We start from the raw sequence: 15,275 nt of genomic DNA, 5'->3' as shown, positions 1-15,275 counted from the left end.
AACCCAACTGTACATCCTTATTTATCTCTTGTAAGCACATTGTTATATTCATCCTTGGTTTTTATTTGTGTCAGGTTTCCAAAGTTCTGCTTCTGCAAATGCTGGTGCTTCTGATGATAAAGATAGTGGTAAGAAAAATCTGAACTTTATTTGCAAATTCTCATAGAATATACAGAAATGTGCTAAATTGTCCCAGAGCATGGTAACAAGAGTTCTGATGCCGTACTTCGTTTGAGATGGCTTAGTTCATACAGAAATAACTCTTAGTCAAAATTTCGTAGAATTGTTAGTATTGTGAATGGTAATATCGGTTTATGTATATAAGTTTTATGTTCATCTTTGATGATAAAGCAGATATTTTGAGTATGCTTGATTAGTCTGATTAGGCCCATAGAGTCAGAAGCATACCCATATGAAGTAGAAACTAGACAATCTCCATCATACACGTGCACAAAAATTAAATGCGATTGATGTTGTTATTTCTTCTTGTCAACAGAAGATGAGTTGGAGCAGCCTAGCAGCCCATCTGTGAAAAAATCCGAGGAAAAGGGAATCGTGGTTGTCCATGAAGTTAAGTGCAAGCTTTATGTAAAGGTGAGTGTCTGCTTCAAGCGATTTGATATTGATTCATTACATGGAACCACCTCATTCTGGATCACCTTCTGTTCATGGTGCTTATTGATTGCTCATTTGTTCGTGTCTTTTTGGCTTTAGGCCTTGTCTTGGGATGGCTGTAGCCATTTATGACAAGTGTCTATTGAGATCAGTGTGATCATTTATTACTTGAATTGGCCTTGGCTTGTTCCCTCTATGACTTTGTGATTGATTAAAAACACTGACAAAGTTCATCCTACTTTGGTTAGATAGATGGCTTTACTATTTTCTTGCTAAGAACAACTCTGTAGTTTTGCTGTTGGAATTCTCCTGCAAATTTTCTTTTATGAATGTCTTTTAAGTTTGGCCAAGTCACTTTATGCAAGAAGAAAAATATGGCCAGAATGAATAAGAGCATTTGGCTAAGTTCATGTTGTGCAATAAAAAAAAGGCTCTGGATGAGAACACATAACTAGACTTTAGATGGATAGGTAAACTTGCTTAGTGGTGCTGGTTTGTGCTAAAATGTTCAGTTAAGTAATCGGCTGATGAACTGTGACTCATGATTTTACCACCTGGAAATTATCTCATAGATGTTTTTTATCAGCAATTTCCTCTGAGATTGCAAATGATTCAATAGATGTCTCTTGGTTCCAATAATGTTGGATAATGAACCAACAAGCGTGTAGAACTAAGCCATCATGAAATTATCATAAAAAAATTATCATGAAATTTTTTTATCACAAAATTATCATAAAATTATCATAAATACATATTATTATCACAAAATTATCATAAAAAAATTATCATGAAATTTTTTTCATAAAAACAGAAAACTAAGCCATGAATAAAAAAGCAAAAAAAAAAAATAAAAAAAGAAGAAACCGAAAACCAAACCGAACCAAACCGAACCAAATCGGCTTATCGGTTCGGTTCCTATTTGGTTCGGTTGAAGGAGACACCCTTAACGGTTCGGTTCGGTTCGATTTTTCTGAAAAACCGAACCGAACCGAACCGTTTACACCCCTAGTTGGCATATTTAAAACTTCAATTGATATCTCAGATTTTCAGAAAAACTTAGAAAAACTATATAAATATGATGAAGTTATAAGGATGCCAATGTATTTATCAGACTTAATACTCCATCAGATCGAGCGGGGATGGACATAGCTCTCTTCTCTCCGTCTTCTCTCTTCGCCGACCCTGACGACTCTTCCTCTGGTTCTCTCTCTCTCTCTCTCTCTCTCTCTCTCTCTCTCTCTCTGGGTCAGCATCATCCCTTAACAAGCTGCACAAATTTGTCTCGCAGAGGAGCAGCATGAGTCCGAGACTCCACAGAGCTACGCGGAGAGGACGCACCGGTTTCCCGGAATGGTTATAGCTTAGTGTTCTTGATTGCACCATCTTCCGTCCCTTTCGTTGCGAATGCTTGCTCATTTCCTATCTGCCTATGTTACCTGCCTTTCTGGTGTTTTGACAGTTTTTTATGACCTCTTCTCATGTATGGATCTGTGTGAAAGTAGGGTCCGTTAGCTCTTGCTCGGGGTCACGAGCGCTTGATGGGATTAAAATTTTTGTGGGTTTTTGATTTGGTGGGGCTAGAGATGGGCATTGGCAAGAACTATCCGATTCGTGCCGGACTGCCTCATTGTGCCGGTTCGTGGATAGGAACAGAGATCTGGTGGTTGTGGGTGTGGTTGATGTGTTGAACAATTCGTTGGGGTTGGGAAATATGCAGGTTTCTGAACGATGAGCAAATTGGGTCTCAAGGCAATTTGTCTGAGGCAAAAGTTTCTTATTGCCATTGGTGCCGGGTCTGGGGGTTGTAGTTGGTGTAGGGAATAACTCTTTGGGATTGGGAAGGTATGGAGGTTTCTGAACAATGGGCAAAACTGTTCTCAAGACAGTTCGTCCGATGCAAATTTTTCTTATTGCCATTGGTGCCAATTGTTTGTGACCTCTATGCTACTTGCTCTCGTTTTTGTTCGGGCACTGTTTTCTGCAGCTTGCCAGGGTTTTAAGGTCTTGAACTGTTCCCCCTGTGTAATTGGTTGTGCAGGATTTGGTCATCCGGGAGTTTTCATTCCACCAGCTGAATGCTAATCTTTTGTGGCCGGGGACGTTCGCATTTGCTGAATGGTTAGTTCAGCACCGGACATGGATTGAAGGACGGCGCATCATTGAGCTTGGCAGGTGTGTATCAATTGTCTTGTTGTCTGGACTATCTGGTTGCCATAATGAATGAGTCTCTGAGCATTACATCTTCATGTAACAAAATGGGTGATATTTTGTGCTTCTTGGTTTAATATCCTTTGATTTTGTATCCGCAAATGGTACAGCTGCTTTTGGTACTTTAAATCTTCAAACATACTCCAACACAAGGAGCTTTAGTTTTAGATCTTAATTTAGTGATTCAATGGCAGTGGAACTGGAGCTCTGGCCATCTTTCTGCAAAAATCTTTTAGTCTTGACATCACCACATCAGACTACGATGACCTGGAGATTGAAGAGAATATAGCGCGTAACTGCAAGATTAACGGAATTACACCTGTCCTTCCTCATATCAAACGTGAGTGTCCCTTATCAAACCCTCAACAAAATTTCTACATTCATCTTAATGGCTGTTGACCAGCCTGCTGAGGAAGTTATGACCTGGCATATTGACAGTTAATGATTGTTCTAGGTAGTCAGTCTCTTCATGTTTATTAAATTCTTTATGCATGAATGCCCCTATTCGGTGATTTGGGGAAAAGTTATTCTCTGTTAGTGAGTTCTTTGGTTGCGTACTTTGATCATCATAGCTTTCTGTAAAGGAGTTGTATTCTGATCCCTGCCATACTCATCCTTTTCTCTTGTGAAAAAATTCTGTGGAAGCTTCTTTTTGGCTGGCAATGCTGATGCTCTTAAGATGTGATACATCTTTTATGTTCATTGTTTCATTGAGGATGATGAATAGGCTTTACTTTTCAGATTCATGGGGAGACACCTTTCCCGTTGGTGAGCCACATTGGGACCTGGTCATTGCTAGTGACATTTTGTTATGTAAGTTTCTAAGCTGTCTTTCATTAGGTAGTGGCTCTGTGGTTGTCAAAATGTTGAATATGTATGCCAAATGAAGAGACAACGTAGCTATTTAGGTTAAGGGGTGAAGAGTCTATGGAGAAACCGCTGCAAAAAGCAAGGGTTCTTGATTATTATGATTGACGGGAGCTAGCAGATGTGGCAACATTGTGCAAAGCAGTCTTGAGTTCCATCATGTTTTTTGCAGTTATTTTTCTAAAAGTTTGATTCTAGGTCTTTGATATGCTTGGAGCCATGTGTTAGTGTTCTGTGCTGGAAGATATTGAATGATCACTGTGTATTTTGATACCTGACTTTAGGGTTGGTTCAAACTGTCCAAATGCATGATAGGCACTTCCAGTTCCTTAAGACGGTACAGCCGATCTGGAAATGTAGCGTTCAAATTTTTATTCATCTTGGGGAATTCTGTTTGATAAGCTACTGCCACGCCCTTTTGGCATCGACACCTGGAGCCTGCTCCTAGTGGCTTCTTTTTCACTTGTTTTCCATAAATTTGAGAGGAACTTAAAACTTCATTTCTCTGGGTAATTCTTCTTCCTGTAACCCTCTAGTTTTGTGTTTAGCAAATATGTGACAATGAAAGATACTCTTGGTTTATGCAATACCAACTTACTTTAGTGACTGTGAACTATCCTGTCCCTTATATATGACTGGAAGATTTTGTCCTTACCGTTTTTTTTTTCAAATTCATGGAGGAACATTGCCTTCACATCTGCAATTTTTGGCTTTAAATTCTTTCTTTTCTCAAAAAATCAGCGATCGGAGGATATTTCCTAATTTTCCGTTGTTTTATCTCTTGGGATAATTAGTCTAGGGAAAATGTTTTTATTGTCAACAGTGAATTATGATCATTGTCCTGCACATTATTCAATACTACATACTCTTAACATATTTACTTTTCATGATTCTGTGAAGATGTGAAGCAGTACCAGAAACTGATAACGACTCTCTGCTTTCTCCTGAAAAATTATAAGCCAAGAACTGACAGGGCTGATGTCATGGAGACCAGTCAGAAAGGTAATTATACACATGCCTCTTCCGGTTTTAGCTCAGGTTTCATTTTTTTCACTGATTCTTCTGCATCTATTTGCAGCAGGATCTAACGTTGGGTTTCCACGGCCAGCATTTCTTATGAGTTGGCGACGCAGAATTGGAAAAGAAGATGAGTCTCTCTTCTTCAATGGTTGTGAGGATGCTGGACTAGAAGTGGAGCATATTGGCTCCAGGGTATACTGTATCAAACCTAGAGACTAGAGAATTGAGATAAACTGAGGTGGATGGTTAATACTTGATAGATATGTATCGACAAGCGACACGATCAACGTGACTAGGTAGTATTTTGAGTACATACAGCACAATTTTGCGGAACCTCTTTGACATTGGACACAGTGGGGGACTTAAAATCACAGGAAGGATTGTGGTTTGCAAGCTTTGGGAAATTTTTAGCTGTCGAAAGGAACTTTTGAGTCCTTTCAATCTGTGCCTCTATCTCACTATTGAAATATGACGGATAGTTATGTAGATGTCATAAACTGTGTGTTCTGCTTACAGCATCTTGGTGCTGCTATTGTGCAGGAAAAGGGCCTGCTTTCGGGCACTATTTAATATAACAGGAGGTAAAAGATAACTACGCAGCTGAATCTGGAGGATGAATCACAGGTTAGTCTCTACTGAGAAAAGGTTTTGGCATTTTTAACTCTGTCGGCTCTCCGATTTTTTAGCTTGACTATAACCCCCTTTAATAGGTGCAATGGGCATTTCGTCTGGTTACGGTCTTTACATAATGCGGAAGTAATTTCCCAGCATGATAGCTATTGTGAATATCATACTTTCATTCTGGGAAACAAAAACTTCTTTCACATTTACAGAAGATAGACATGTCTAATGGCTCACTTTGGACACCTTTGAATGCCTTACTTCCACATTGAGATCTAAAGTTGGAACCCTCGACCTCTTTTCTTCTAGCTGGAGATGAAGTCTAGACAATAGCCCTTTTCAGCTTGAATGACAGATTCATCTAATAGTAACTCGAATCCGGCCTATGAATGTAGAATGATATTCATCCTAGTCTTTATACAGATAAACCAGTTAGAACCCTACTGTGTTCAAAGATCCATTCATTCATTCAGTTACTTATCATTTCTTGTCACTTGTCAGTCTGGTTCAGTTCCACTTGTAATTTGCTGCTCTTTTTGTCTAAATTTGTAAAGACTATTTCAAACTATCAGCCTCTTTGTTAGGTAGATTGGACTTAAAGCTTGGGTGTGATAACTCTATCTCAATATGCATTCGATTTCGTGTCCGGATTGCATTACATTTAGGGTGGATAAGATTATCTTACCTAAGAGCGAAATAAACTCGGATAGGATTTGCATGTATACATTTTTAAAATGTAAAAACTGAAGAAATTCCGTTTCTACCTTTATCCTATTCGATTCTCTTCCGATCCGATGTAATTTTCGTTTTGGTTACAAATTCTGATAGATCAAGCGCGATCTCAGAGCATACTAAAGTTTAGTGTTATTTTTGTGAAGGGGAAAGACGATTACTCAACTAATATACGGTCCGATAAAAAAAAAAACTAATAAACGGAAACCAAATTATTGGCATACTAAAATGATATACGATTTGCTTATCATAGCTTAAAGGGGGGAAAATTTAAGTTTTGTCTGAAAACCTAATCAAGGGATGATACATCGAATATTATATAATATTTCGTGGAGTATAATATATATGTGATGAAAATAATATCAAGTACCAAGCGACTTGAGAAATCGTACTCAATCTACATCGTCAAATAATGTTTGATTTGTCGTTTGAGAAAATCAAATGACTAAATCGAACATTTATAGATGGTTCAAAAGCTACATTGAACAAATTAAAAGTTCAGGTGGATTATATTGAACATGGAATCAAAGTTCATGGATAATATATGTCAATTTTCCATTAATAAAGTCAATTTTGAACATCTCAAATTTCTAAAGATACATCGAATTCTTACATTCATGTCATTTCAACTCATGCGCTTACATCTTCAAAATATCAATTTTTTTATTATCAAAATGCCACTGCTTAGTTCCATGCAGTACGAGGTTCTTTTTTTTTTTTTTTTTTTTTTTATCTCTTTTCAAGAGTTGCGACTTGTAAAGAATATTTGACTGCCTTATGCCAAGCCGAAGAAGATTAAGGGTGCGTTTGGCAATCATTATGTTCTCGAAAATAATTTCTGTTAAAAAATGATTCTTTTTTATTTCGTGCCCGGGAACAATTTCTAAGCATTTGAAGGTGTTTGGTAACTGTCCAAAATTTCTATTCTTGAAATTGAAAAAGAACAGAAATGCATCTAGTAACAGCATAAAATTTCTTTTTATTAGTAATATTTTAAATATTTTAATATTTCTTTCTTTTAAATTTTTTTTTCTTCTTCCCCTTCTTTGGCCATGGCCAAGTCACTGGCGCCGGTGATCGGCCATAGGCCAGGGCCGGCGAGGGCTAGACCCTTGTCGTCGCCGTCGCCCTCGCTAGATCCGACGAGGGCAACTCGCGGCTTGGGCGAGTGTCGCCCTCGCCAGATTCGGCGAGGGCGGCTAGCGGCCTGGGCGAGGGTCGCCCTCGACAGATCCGGTGAGGGCGGCCCTCGTCCAGGTTGCGAGTCGCCTTCGTCGAATATGGCGAGGGCGGCGGCGAGGGCAAACCACGCCAGACCCTCGTCGGCCTTGACCTGTGGCCGGTTGCCTGCCACGGGCCAGGAAGAAGAAGAAGAAGAATTTTTTTTTTGCCATTTTTTATTCTTGTTCCCAGAATAAAAAAATAACTTTTTTTTATTTCTTGATTCTGTTCCAAAATTGATTCTAGGATCAAATTTTTGCAAATTTGTACTCGGGAACAAAAAATTTACTAAACGAATTTCTGTTTCAAAACTGATTCTGGGAACAAAATAATAGAAATAGTTATTGTTTTGCCGGTTGCCAAAACGCACCCTAAAATTCTCGTACTGCTCCTCCAGTCCAAAGTACTGTCTACCTTTGACAAAAAAAATCACCTAGGAAAAAGAAATTATAATTCTTTTTAATTAAATGTCGACATATTCTCTTTACGAATTCTAGGTCTTTAATATGCTAAAATTAAAATTTGAATTTTGGAAATGAAAAGTGAAAACATAAAAAAAAAATTACGTAACAACTATTCCAAAACGCATTTTTTTTTCTTTTGTCCGGAAAAATTAACCACTAAAAAGTAATGCGCCCTGACATCAAGGATGTACATAGATAAAATGTAAATGAATGTCGAAAAATCAACGGAATAAGAGTCTAAGTTATTCGGCTAAGCAAATTCGAGCGATGCAATCAAAATATAATTTGATATGATGATTGCTTATCGTACAAAATTAACTTGAAATTGAGAGTCAACTTCTCGAAACAGAGCTCGAGGTCGGCGCGAGAGGGTATTATAAGGGTGCGCATGACAATCATTCTGTGCCCGGAAACTATTTCTACTCAGAAATGATTCTTTTTTATTCTGAGCCCGGAAACAATTTCTGAGCATTTGAAGGCGTTTGGTAACTGTCCAAAATTTCTATTCCTGAGATAGAAAAGAATATAAATACGTTTGGTAACTACACAAAATTTCTTTTTATTAATAATATTTTAAATTGTTTAATATTTTTTTTCTTTTTTTTTTCTTTCTACCCTTCCCTTCTTTGGCCATGGCCGGTCGCCGCGCCGGCGACCGGCCACAGGCCAGGGCGTCGCGGCCCTCGCCGCCGCCCTGGCCGCCTGCCTCACCGCCGGCCTCGCCCAGATCAGGCGAGGCTGAGCCTCGCTGTCGGTCGCGACGGCGAGGTCGGCTTCGCCGTCGATCGCAATGGCGAGGTCGGCTTCGCCGTGGGTCGCAACGGCGAGGCTCGGCCTCGCCCGATCTGGGCGAGGCCGACCTCGCCATGATCGACGGCGAGGGTCTAGCCCTCACCCTCGCCGGCGAGGGCCGTGACGCCCTCGTCGGCCCTGGGGCGACCGGCCACAGCCAAGGGAAGAACAACACAAAGAAGAAAAGAAAAAAAAGAAAACGAAGAAAAAGAACTCATTTTCAAAATTGTGCCGAGAAACAAGAAGCAACTTTTTTTTACTTCTTGTTTCTCTTCCAAAACTGTTTCTGGGCACAAATTTTTGCAAAAATGTGCCCGGGAACAAAAAGTTTACCAAACGCATTTCTGTTCCCAAACTATTTCTGGGAACAAAAGAACAGAAATTTTCACTGTTTGGCACGTTACCAAACGGGCCCTAACTCTTCAACCCTAAACTCGAGCGAATTCAATTATCACAAACTTAACATCAGAGTAATCCCGAGCTCCATCTCGTCAAGCTCTTGTAGGAGAATATAATTAAATTGAAAGCGATGTTGTTTTTTTCGATTTCCTTTGTCGTATCGATTCATTTATGTGCGTAATGAAAACATTAGATTTGATGTTTGACACGAGGTCAACTTGATTTAAATTCATGGACTACGCAAATTGACTCAACTGTATTTTAATTAGGTTTGTGGGCCTTTATGTCACTAATTCTAGTAATGTATAATCAATCTTAAATTTAATTTCGTCCATTTGTATGGTTGAGAATTTACTAATTATGTAGGGCCCACGCACTATGATGTAGACACTCAAACTTGAGCTAGCTCAATTAGTCACAAATCGGGATTGAAGTAGCTAACAACTTGAGCTTAAATTACTTATTAGTATCTCAAAGCTTGATTTCACATGTTACTTAGGCTCCGTTCGTTTGGCGGAAAATATTCTCCTTTTGAAAAATATTTTCCCGGAAGTCATTTTCCTGGAAAATGTTATCCCGGAACATAATTTTCCGGTGTTCGGTGACCAATATGAAAAAGTTTCGGAAAATATTTTTCGTCGGTGACCACCGGCGGCGGCGGCGGGCGGCTGTCGACCGGCGGCCACGGCGGCGGCCGGGCGGCGACCGGGCGGCGGCAGCCGGCGGCGGGTGGCGGCCGGCGATCGCGGGTGGCCGTCGCCGACCGCGGCCGCGGCGGCGACCGGTGGCGCCGGGCGGCGGCGGCGGCGGCAGCGTCGGGCGGGCGGGCGCGGCGGCGGCGTCGGCGGGCCGGCGGCCGGCGGCCAACGGCGGTGACCGGCGATCAACTTCCTCTCCCACGGAAAACATTTTCCCTCCCATGGGCAATTTTGCCTTCACTTTGTGGGAAAATGATTTCCTCTTTGTGAAAAGAGGAAATCATTTTCCTCAAAACAATGAAGGATTTGAGGGTGGGGAAGGAAAATGTTTTTCCACGGAAAACATTTTCCGCCCCCTAACACCGGAAAACGCGGAAAATGTTTTCCGGAAAAATATTTTTCCGCAAACGAACACAAAATGAGAAAATTGTCTAAAAAGTCTTAAACCTATTGTGCTTTTGTTAATTCAATCATAAACCTTTCAATGTTACTAATTGAATTCTAAACTTTTTCACTTCTTGCCAATTGAGTTCATTCGGTTAATTTTGGTCGGAAATTGCTCATATACATGCTAGCAGTTTTACATGGCATGATAAGCGCTGGCATGGATAATTTTAATAATATTTTTCGAATTTTCTATTAAATTTTTTTCTTTTTTTCTTATTTTTTCCTTCTTTATTTTTTTTTTCTTTTTCATGTTTATTTTCTTCTTTCTTCTTTCGTTTTTCCTTTTTCCCTTCGCTGGCCATTGCCGAGCCTCGTCGATGGCCGCCGGAGGTCGTCGGCCTCTAGTAATGGCCGCGGGCGGCAGGTGAGGGCAACCATCGCCCTTGATTTGGCAAGAATGGCTTGAGGTCGGCGACCTGTGCCAGCCATTGACGAGGCCAAGTGGTGGCTAGTGGAGGGAAAAAGGGAAAAAGAGAAAAAGAAAGAGGAAAGAAGAGAAAAGGGAAAAAAAAGAAAAAAAGAAAAGAAGGAAAAGAGAGGAAAAGAAAAGGAAAATAAATAAATAATTTGAAAAAAATATTTAAAATTGTCCATGTCAGCGCCAACTATGCCACGTAGGACGGCCGGTGTCCACCTTAGCCATTTCCGATCAAAATTAGCTAGATTGACTTAATTAACAAAACGTGAAAATGTTTAGAACTCAATTGGCAAAATCGAAATGTTTATTACTGGATTAACAAAAGTACAATAGGTTTAGATTCTCTACTTGAAATTCTAATAAATGTAGAAACAACAATAGGAAATTAAAAGTCTACATATATAATGACAAAGGTTATTTTTCAGATGATGCAAGGGCACTGTCCCTACGCGACATTGTGAGAAAATTATCAAAAAAGTTTTAAATTTATTGTACGGATGTCAATTTAGTCGTTGATGATTTTTACAATTTTTTCTTTCCTTTTTACTCTATTTTCCTCCGCCGATCACGGGGGCCTCAACAATGGCCGGAAAGGGTGTCCTGGCCCTCATCGGCCGTCACTGAGACTCGGCGATCGGCAAAGGGAAATAGGGAAAAAAGAAAGAAAAAATGAAAAAATTTAGAAATTAAAAATTAATTGCGAAAATCGTCCGCGTTAGGATTGCCGGCGCTGACTAGGCTATCACGTCAGCGATTTCTTGTCAAAATTGGCTGAAAAAACTATATTGACAAATTATCAAAAGGTTTAGGACTTAATTGGCCAAATTGAAAAGTTTATAATTAAATTGACATTCGTAAAATAGGCTTAGGACATTCTTGGTTATTATACCGACATTTGCGGAGTCATATATGCTTAAAAATTGCTGATACTCGATCAATTATTTATTCGAATAAGATAGACGACTTAACACCCACCCGGCTTTTATCAACAAAGTTGTTTAATCACATAGGTAAAAACGGTCTGTGCTAGCATCGACGTGGGGCGCGCGTCGAGTCAAAGATCAGCATCACGACATAGAAGATCCACAAATCGTCTAACCACCTCAGAAAGAATCCCGTACACCAATAAAGAGAATCAAAACAAACGGTGTTTCATAAAGCTGATCGAGACAACGAAGAAGAAGAAGAAGAAGAAGAGGAGGAGGAGAAATATCAAACGGAAGAGACAATGAAAGCGAGTTCTTCTCAGCAAGGTACGCAAGTACAGCTTCCACATGTCGACCTCGCTCCATTGTTAGCCTCAGATATGTCTTGTGTGGTTGTGCCGACGGCATGAGTGATGGTCATGGCCTCACGCTAGGACCGTTTTTCAGTTTTCAGCTCTATCCTAGGAAGATTCAAGGAAGGAGCACCTAAAGAGTTCATTCACGACACGCCAGGGACAAGAAAATTTTAGGTACTACGAAACCCTTTTGTTATATGTATAAACCATGCTTTCTCGTATGCTACGTATCTTTCAAACACTTTGGCGTTTCCTAAAGAAGTCACTATAAAACCTTACTATTCTTTCGCATCGCTCTTATTAGAATCCTATAGAGATCTAACCATCCAAGTGCTCTAACCAATTTTACCTTCACATGCTTGAGGGACAACTTTGCCAAGGGGCATCAGGAGTCACATGAACATCAAAAGGTTAGACTATCTAAAAGCGAAGCCCTCAATTCAACAAACCAGGTGAATTCAATAGCAGGCACCCGTTGGCATTCCAGCCTTCCTTCTTTCAGGGCCAATTCTAACTACTACATAGAATTGAAGAAAAACAAAGAAAAGGTCTTTAAGAAAAAAGGAAACAACTAAAATACCAAGTCATAAGCGGAAACGTAAAGAGAGGGAGTCGATAGATGTTAAAGAAAGAATTTCCAATTCTAAGAAAGTGTCGCTCCAATCGGGTTCAAACACTTATCATCGTGGTTTTTTTTTGCCTTTTTTCTTTTTACTTGGGGCCCGCGTTTCATTGCTAGATTTGACCTGGAGCAACCACTTGGGCATTGCAACGAAAGGTTCGGGCATCTTGTACTTGCATGGAAACGGCAAGAACGCAGCATGTCCATTTATTTGCATCCGTCAAAGAGAGATCTCTTTTGTTGTGTTCCTCATTACTCAAATGAATCAACTTGTCTTCTTGTCAATAATGAGACGAGGCTAATCTTCATGTTGGAGGGAAATATATAGGAACCATTTGTTTATTATTTTATTTATTTTGGCCCATCATATAGGAAACTTCTTGGAAACACCCTTACTGGCTCTCTTGACACATGGGGGTGGGTCGGTCAATTTTTTGTGTTGTTTTTTTGTCTTACAATGTATCCAAGACATGGCATGTGGTAGTGGGGTTTCCATGGAAGCGAAGAAGCAATCGATGAGCGTGCTGTGTATGCAGATACGCATCGGGATCGTCAGGTCTGGTGGGACTGATAAGGATCTCGCTAGATCTAGTAATGATCCGGATGCATATTGGTACATATGACGAACTCACCAAATAACTTCCCAACAAATCCTAATATTATAGGTTGTAAAGGGTAAAAAAGTTAAGTGGTCCTTGAATCGTTTGTCTTTCGATGCGCTCATCGCTAATGCTTTGCCGTGTAAGAAAATGAGTCTGACCTTTCTGAGGCTCGAGAGCCTTGTGATATATGTTAATGGCGTCTGGATAACGGTTTGTGAGTGATGAGTATACCTAAAATAGACGATTTGAATTCGTGAGCTATGTTCTCATGCCTCTTTAAATCTGCATCCACGACCCATAAAGAATAGATATAAATCAAAGGTGGAATCAACTCAACAATGCGCATGCCTAATGGTTCAGCTTATGAGGAGAGTCGTGATTTCTATAGATTAGAAACGAATTTGTATCTTTAGCATCTGTGTTTAAAGACCCACCAACGCATAAAGAAGTAGTATACATGGGAGTCTTTGCAAATCGAATAGTAAAATTCTTCAAGGGTTGAAATAAAAGTGATTAATTACGGTTTAAGTCAAAATTACACAAATTTATGGGTGTATGCATTATGAAAACGAGATCAATCGAAACTTACAATCCTCAGAAAAGGGAACGGCAAATGTCGTAGAGACAAATTTACGCACACTTGTGTCTAATCAAGCAAATGAAGCTAACCGTACCGAAAGAACCCTAAACCCTAAAACCCTAAACTCTATATGTCAAATTTTCTATGTGTAAATTAGGAACAATCATGGTCATGACTATGATTAATATGGCTTGTACTCTGTGGTTATGTGCACATTGTAAATGTCATTGAGACAAATTATACACACTTGTGTCTAACTAAGGAAATGAAACTATCTATGCTTTAAAAACCCTAAACCCTTAAACCTAAAATCCTAAACCCTATATTAGTAAACTAGGAACAATCATGGTCATGACCTTGATTCATATGGCCTGTAGTTGTACACACTGCATAGTTCATAGAGACAAATTACGCACACTTATGTCTGATTAAAGAAATGAAACCAACTATGCTTAAGAAACCCTAAACTCTTAAACCTAAAATCCGAAACCCTATATTAGTAAACTAGAAACAATCATGGTCATGACTATGATTTATATGGCCCGTAGTCGTGGTTATATATATACACATTCTTCCTGCAAGAAAAGAAGGCAACGTTTATTACTGTGTTTTCAAGGGCATGAACTTGGAAAGCTTAATGAGCACTTCATGCAAATATACACAAGCAAAACCGACTTCAAGACAGCTCCTCACGCATGATCTAAAAGCAAAAAGAAGGGAAAACAAAGCAGAGTTTTCACTGAAATCCCAGTGAAAATTGGAAGTCAAGCTCAAGAGTAGTACATGAAGAACGTATATATAGAGAGGCCCTAGAATTGCTTCTCTATAATCATACCATTGCCGGAAATTTCACACTCTTTTCCCTGATTTTGTGACCTTGCACCACTAATTTCATGTTATGGCCTTCACTGCCTCTAGACCGAAATTTCCCCGCCGTATCGAGATTGTGGTAATGACCGTACGCCAACTTTGAGCGTAGCTCGACTATATATATAACGACAGACCCAGCTCCACGCGCACGAGTACCGTACATGCGTCCACGAAATCATGCCTCAAAAAGTTATCGACCATTTAGCCTTCGTGTATGTAGCACCCCCGCGCAATTACTAAGCACGTACGTTTGCGTAAAGTCCGGACCGCAAAGTGTCTGAAACCAAAGTCTGCATCCGCGATTTGTTGTCTATATCAGTTACAAAACTATACGGTGGAAGAACGTGTATCGTAACCCCTCACAGCAAGCATCACCAGTGTGTTTTCGAAGTGTAATTTCTGGGAAGCTTCCTGTGCGTAGGGTTTGGTTTGTACGTTTCCATGATACACATCTTCTCTCTCGTGCACTGACAGTGTCATGTAGCGACGGTCGGTTGGGATGCGCTTCCTGTCTTCCTCTTCATAATTCATGTGGTCTTGATAGACTTTAACTGAAGGAAGACGACGTGTCGCAGATCAAACTGGAGGGGGCACGAGATCCATTTTTCACTGTCCGAAAAACGGTACAGATATATGCATCATCGTCAGGTAAAACGGCCTCCTGAAATTCGGTACAGATATTTTTCACTTTCTGTGGCTCCGAAACGAGGATGGAGTCGGTAACTCTTGTCTCTTGCAAGTTGATATTAATGGTGATGTTCATGTTTGGATTCGCCTGGTAAAAACATGGCGATTCAGTTGGGAATGCCTGAATGAA

General features: G+C 40.0%; 1 protein-coding gene and 1 long non-coding RNA gene across 6 annotated transcripts; one reads left to right on the top strand and one right to left on the bottom strand.

The window, feature by feature from the left end:
* The first annotated feature begins 1,672 nt into the window (after positions 1–1,672).
* On the top strand, positions 1,673–6,118 carry LOC115672362 (uncharacterized). Of its 5 annotated transcripts, none has more exons than XR_008817681.1 (9): positions 1,673–1,815; positions 1,904–1,968; positions 2,654–2,787; positions 3,018–3,163; positions 3,565–3,636; positions 4,591–4,692; positions 4,769–5,006; positions 5,251–5,334; positions 5,886–6,118. XR_008817681.1 is itself a non-coding variant. In XM_030594158.2 (7 exons), exons 1-7 carry the CDS (start codon positions 1,755–1,757, stop codon positions 4,927–4,929), a joined length of 738 nt encoding a protein of 245 aa, XP_030450018.1. In that variant the 5' UTR covers positions 1,673–1,754; the 3' UTR covers positions 4,930–5,036. The 5 variants fall into 5 exon arrangements, 2 of the variants coding, with proteins under 2 accessions (XP_030450018.1, XP_030450017.1); XR_008817680.1 differs by having other exon boundaries at positions 5,544–5,931; XR_008817679.1 differs by lacking the exon at positions 5,886–6,118 and having other exon boundaries at positions 5,251–5,854.
* Positions 6,119–13,495: 7,377 nt separating this feature from the next.
* LOC130139519 (uncharacterized) lies at positions 13,496–14,545 on the bottom strand. The gene is made up of 2 exons (XR_008817659.1): positions 14,465–14,545; positions 13,496–14,163 (listed from the first exon to the last, which is right to left on the bottom strand). It is a non-coding gene; the product is annotated as an uncharacterized LOC130139519 (long non-coding RNA).
* Positions 14,546–15,275: the final 730 nt, after the last annotated feature.

This window comes from Syzygium oleosum, unplaced genomic scaffold (assembly GCF_021117445.2).
Source record: "Syzygium oleosum isolate NSW1041296 unplaced genomic scaffold, Sole_v2.1 Sole_v2.12, whole genome shotgun sequence".
In the NCBI taxonomy this organism is placed as follows: domain Eukaryota; kingdom Viridiplantae; phylum Streptophyta; class Magnoliopsida; order Myrtales; family Myrtaceae; genus Syzygium; species Syzygium oleosum.
The sequence above is the reverse complement of the archived record's forward strand: the minus strand, read 5'-3'. Positions and strand labels throughout refer to the sequence as shown.